Raw genomic sequence first — 6,000 nt, forward strand, 5'->3', positions numbered from 1 at the left:
CACGGGGAGCTGCGCTGTAAAGAAAGAACTGGCCCCGTTTGCCCAACAAAAAAGCCCTAACTCATCCCGAGTATTTCTTGCAACGGTGCCGAAAAGAGCGCCATCCCCTCTCCCTGGTCTTCTCTGAGGGAGCGCCCTGGGCCGCAGGTTGACCTGCCCGGTCCTGCTCTTTCTAGGTGTGCCCGCCGATGACGCACCTGTGTGAGAAAATCATCTCCACGCTGCCTTCCTGGAGGAAGCTCAACGGACCCAACCAGCTCATGTCGCTGCAGCAGTTTGTGTACGACGTGCAGGATCAGCTGAACCCGCTGGCCAGGGAGGGAGACCTCCGGCGCATAGCCCAGCAGCTCCACAGCGCGGGCGAGGTAGGGGGCGGGGCCCGGGCTGGGGCGGGGGAGGGGGAGGGGCTCCACGGGAGTGTTTCTGCCCCCTCAGAAGGGGCTTTGAGCCCGCAGAGGCCGAGTGGAAACTGACCAGCCGCCCACAGTCTATCCAGGCATGGGGCCCGGGTGATTTTCCGACCTGCCATTCTCTGCTCCCCCGTGGCCCCTGAAAGCTGTCCCGTGGCTGTGTGCGGGTTTGCTCGTTTTCCTGCTTGTGTGAGTTAGGGGGCACAGTTCCGCCGCACGGGGCAACTGGGCCTCTCTCCTCTCATCCTGGGGCACCCAGTGCTTAGCTGTGATTTTCTGCCCCATGGGCTGAAAGTCCAAACAGACTTTGGGGCTTACAGATTATTGAGAAAAGGCAGTGACGAGAGGACGTCCAGAGACACTTCGACCCAGCAAGCGGTGTCCCCCAGAATGACCCAGAAATGGAGATCTTTGCTCCTGCGTGCGTGGCGTTCAGCACTGGGGCTTGGGACTGCTGTTGTCATCGCCTCCTCTGCCGGTCCCCAGAGAGGGGACCTAGCCTTTTCGTTCCTCCATCCTGTGACATCAGGGGACAGTTGAGGCTAGTCTGGGCCACGAAGAGCATTTCTGAACGTGAAAACCCAGAAGCAGTTCTGAGAATTCCAGGCACCAGGAGCTTCCGGTCCAGTCTCAGTGCGCCCCCCTGACTCAAGGCCCGTGTGTGTGGGTCAGATAGGCCTGACATTAAAACTGAATCTGGTGACCCTGAAAACTAGAGCGTCAGGCAGCGAGAGCGGGAGCCTCCGAACTCTTCTGAAACTACTGGTAATCTACAGGCCCCTCCCGCTGCGCTTTAAAGTGATTGAATCCAAGGACGGGGATCCAAGCTCACATTATAAGAAAAGAGTAACCGTAATAATAAACTCACTCCATTGGCCCAGTCTTCTCTTGTCTTCTGATATCTGGCCAGCAGTTTCTAGAGCAAGGGTACAGTCCACTGTATTCTTCATTCTCCTTGCCCTTGAGACTTTAAGTGAGTAAGTGAAGCTCTGATAGTAGGAGTAAGGAAGGGGAATCTGTCAGGTGCCCCTGCTCAGCTTGGCCTCCAGCCCCTCCCCCAGGCTGTTACTGCCCGCTGGTAAGGAAGCTCTTAGGCACATGTCACCGGTTGTCCTGATGCCTCTTTCCGCTCTGGGACCCCTCACTGCACGAAGTCGTCTGGCCCCTTAGTCTGCTCCCGTGTGGCCAGTGTCTCAGTCTTCCCTGACCCTGAGGTCCCACCAAATGCCTTAACAAGCAGTAGGTCTGCTCTACCCTCCCGGAATTGTCCTTCTAGGGACCATTTGGAACAGACTCGTGGACAGAGGGGGTCTCAAAGCTGTAACCGCAGTGTAGACTAGAAGGTGGTCCTGGTACTAACAGTCAGGAGCCTCTGCCTCCACGTGAGAAGGGAACCTGCTCTGGGTTCAGAGGGAGGAGGGGAGGGAGGTGCGGCGCAGAGCGCAGCTGCCTCTGGGTGTTGTCCCCTTTCTCTCTCTCATACGCTTCTGCTTTTTAAAGAAACACAGGTGACAGGTAACTCTCCAAGTCCTGTGCAGCCTCATTCCTCCCTCCTCCTCTCCAGCACCACTGCCTGCTGGCATCACTTTCCAGACCTTTTTTTCTGTGTGTGTTAAAATTTTACATGATGAAATAATATAACAGCTGGAATCTTTTTCTTGAAAAATTTTAAGCCTTCAGAGAAGTGCAGGAAGAGCTCAGTCATCATCTGCTTCACACTTAAGTTAACCAAGTGTTTACTCCATGACTTTCTCTCTCTCTCTCTCTCGCTCTCGCTCTCTCTCTCTTTTATTTATTTGCTTATTTGTTTTGCAAATATGACATTTCACCCCTAAATAATTGAGCTTGTAGCCCCTCCACTGTGGAGTATCCTCCCACTGGTACAGGGTGGAGGGGGGACCGTAAAGTAGTTCCCAAAATGAGACCAAAAAAAAACGAAGCAGGCGACTCCTTATACTTTACAGTTTTATTCGGGGTGACTTACGAGCAGGGGAGGTGGGGTGGGCAACGACCCACTTGTACTGTTGGTCTCCACAAAGTCTGGACCGTTGTCTACAGATTTTGTAGACAGGGTCCGTGTGCCACTCACTGACTTCTAACATCGAATTAGATCTCATGGCATCACCTGTGTGTCAGGAAGGGGAGACACTTTGTTTCTTCGACAGATTTACCAAGGGCCAAAGCAAGCTTCCTACCCTCCTGGCCTTGGTGGGTGTTTCTCAGGTTCATATGTTAATCTCCAAGAGCCCCTGGGCCACGGAGGACGTCAGCGAGTGACCGTGAACAAGACAGAGGACTAAGGATGAAGTCACCCGATTACCACAATATAATTAATTGTGTTCCAGAAACATAGCATGGATATAATGCTACTGTTGAATATATAGTCCCCATTTGAGTGTTTGCCACTTGTCCCAGTCATTTCTGTCATAGCTGTTTTCATTCATTCGTGTGTTCATTTGGGAATGTAGAATCCAGTCAAAATTTTCTCACTGCATTTGTCTGCCATCTCTCTCTTTTTGCCTTTCGTTCATTGCATTGACCTTTTTTTTTTTTTTTAAACTGTCCAAGGTAAGCTTTTCATTCCCTCTCAGAACCTTCTCAAGCAGGTGTTTTGGGTCACTGTTGGATTTCCAAGATCTGTCCCCATGAATGCCCTGGGTCAGTTTTTGCAACATGTGCTTAGAGTTTATCATTGTTCGGGTCCCCTAGCACTCTGAACTAGTGCCTCTGGCCATCTTGGTCCCCATGTGTGACCTCCTGTTGTCCCTTCCGGCAGATCAACATCATGCAGAGTGAAACGGTGCAGGACGTGTTACTCCTGGACCCCCGCTGGCTCTGCACCAACGTGCTGGGGAAGCTGCTGTCCGTGGAGACCCCACGGGCCCTGCACCACTACCGGGGCCGCTACACCGTGGAGGACGTCCAGCGCCTGGTGCCCGACAGTGACGTGGAGGAGCTGCTGCAGATCCTGGATGCCATGGACATCTGTGCCCGCGACCTGAGCAGCGGGACCATGGTGGACATCCCCGCCCTGATCAAGACAGACAACCTCCACCGTTCCTGGACAGACGAGGAGGACGAGGGGCGGGTCTACGGCGGCGTGCGCATCGTCCCCGTGGAGTACCTCACCCCCTTCCCGTGCGGCATCTTTCACAAGGTCCAGGTGAACCTGTGCCGGTGGATCCACCAGCAGAGCACGGAGGGAGACGCAGACATCCGCCTGTGGGTGAACGGCTGCAAGATCGCCAACCGCGGGGCCGAGCTGCTGGTGCTTCTGGTCAACCACGGCCAGGGCATCGAGGTGCAGGTGCGCGGGCTGGAGACGGAGAAGATAAAGTGCTGCCTCCTGCTGGACTCCGTGTGCAGCACCATGGAGAACGTCATGGCCACCACGCTCCCGGGGCTGCTGACGGTGAAGCATTACCTGAGCCCCCAGCAGCTGCGGGAGCACCATGAGCCCGTCATGATCTACCAGCCGCGGGACTTCTTCCGGGCGCAGACCCTGAAGGAGACCTCACTGACGAACACCATGGGGGGCTACAAGGAGAGCTTCAGCAGCATCATGTGCTTTGGCTGTCATGACGTGTACTCGCAGGCCAGCCTCGGGATGGACATCCATGCCTCGGATCTGAACCTCCTGACCCGGAGGAAGCTCTGTCGTCTCCTGGACCCTCCCGATCCCATGGGGAAGGACTGGTGCCTTCTTGCCATGAACTTGGGTCTCCCCGACCTTGTGGCGAAGTATAACACCAACAACGGGGCTCCCAAGGAGTTCCTCCCCAGCCCGGTCCACGCCCTGCTCCGGGAATGGACCTCCTACCCAGAGAGCACAGTGGGCATCCTCATGTCCAAACTGCGGGAGCTGGGGCGTCGGGACGCAGCGGACTTTCTACTGAAGGCGTCCTCTGTGTTCAAGATCAACCTCGACGGCAATGGCCAGGAGGCCTATGACTCGAGCTGCAACAGCGGCACGTCTTACAACTCCATTAGCTCCGTCGTGTCCCGGTGAGGGCAGCCTTGGGCTTGGGAGGGGTCTCTTTGGACTGCAAAACAGGGGGACGCAGCCCCTCTTTCCCATCCAGAAATTCAGGGTGCATCCCCCCGTGCCCACATACGGAAGGATGCCACCCTCCCTCCTGTTTTACCAGTCTCTCTGCCACTGTGTCCCTCCCGCTCACACACTCCACTGTGTGTGGATGGTCTTTCTCGTTTCAGAGCAGACCGTGCATCCCCTTGTCCTCTGGCCGTTTGAGAAACTAGCGTCCCTCCTCTCTGTTCTGGACCCATCTCACCTCCAGCACCTTGCTCCTTGCTGATAATTTTACTGGAATTCCTCACTTTCAATGAAATTTTTTAAACTACCGATTGTCCTTTAAAGAAAAAAAAAAAACAACCACACACATTTATCCAAAATGTGTATTTCTTCTCCTCTTGTCCCTGTTAGACCACGTCCTCAGCTTATCTCTTTGGTATTTGTAGGAAGGACTCCCATGCACGGACTCCCACTGTATCCCTCATAAACAGACAACATGTGAGTGCCTTTGCAGAAGAGGGTGTGTCTGAGAGCAGCCGGGTCAGCCAGGAGCTGTCGCCAGGAGACGCCCCCTCTCTGTCCCTTGCTGTCTGCTGATCACCGCTGGAGGTGCTGCGCCCTGAGCTGGTTTGTCCCCCAGTAGTTTTTGTGTTTCACTTGGCAAGGAAAAGGGAGGAAGGAACCCTCTTCTGAGTCATTTCACGGCTGGCGTCGTTTTCACGGAAAGACTTGTCTTTGTTGCTCTTGTTTAAACGTCGACGTGCGGGTCCACACGGCACCTGCCCACGGTCCCCCTGCCTCATTCCCGCGCATCTCAGGTAGAAGGTGACACAGTTGCAGGTGAGGAAGGCCTGTGGGAGAACTCGGAAGACCCCTGCCCCGTGGCGTGTGGCAGTCCGTTGTCATCGCTGCACAGCGGACGATTTTCACATCTAGCTCCTGGTTCCATAACTTGGCGTACTTGAAGTCCAACAAGATGAAGGAAGCCAGTTTCCTTGCAGTGATTTTACATTGTGATGGAGTTTTAAGTTGATATGAGGGAACGTGTCCTAATTCTTCTGTCCTGGGAAGCATGTAATTTTAATGTTCCATTCCATGTGTGTATATGTGTATATATATATAAATATGCAGTATGTATATACATATATATGAATACAGGTATTTTTACTTAATCTATACAATGTAGTAAAAAGATGTTGGTTTCTCACTTCTGTTCTCTTTTTTTTCTTTTCCCTTTTTTTAATATAAATAAACTATTGCTTGTTGCATTCGATTGTTGGTCTTTCATTCAAAAGGGATCCTTTATGTCTGTTTTATTTTCACGCCGCGGTACCCACAGAGCGGACAAACCACACTGAAGTCCAGAAAGTCCGTGAACCTGAACTCCCATATGGACACACCCAACTTACTTCAGGGTTGTTGTTACTAAAATTGGGAATGGTACAGGGAAATGGGAAGAGCCCAGAGGGTTTTCACCTTTGTTCTCACTCAACGAAGGGAGCCCCTTCCGTTGTCCTTGCCTGACCCAAACACACTCAGAATCCTGGAGTCCCCACG

The 6,000-nt window shown here is 53.4% G+C and overlaps 1 protein-coding gene across 2 annotated transcripts in view; it reads left to right on the plus strand.

Moving 5' to 3' along the window:
- Positions 1-5,714, plus strand: part of DAPK1 (death associated protein kinase 1) — a 174,229-nt gene extending 168,515 nt beyond the window's left edge. For both annotated transcript variants that reach the window (XM_080819410.1, XM_080819409.1), the window contains exons 25-27: positions 177-365; positions 3,187-4,415; positions 4,890-5,714. In XM_080819410.1, the coding sequence (XP_080675536.1) occupies positions 177-365; positions 3,187-4,415; positions 4,890-5,040 (1,569 nt within the window). In that variant the 3' untranslated portion in view covers positions 5,041-5,714. The remainder of the gene's footprint in view (positions 1-176; positions 366-3,186; positions 4,416-4,889) is intronic.
- The last annotated feature ends 286 nt before the right edge of the window (positions 5,715-6,000 follow it).

Source organism: Martes martes, assembly GCF_963455335.1.
Source record: "Martes martes genome assembly, chromosome: 12".
Taxonomy (NCBI): domain Eukaryota; kingdom Metazoa; phylum Chordata; class Mammalia; order Carnivora; family Mustelidae; genus Martes; species Martes martes.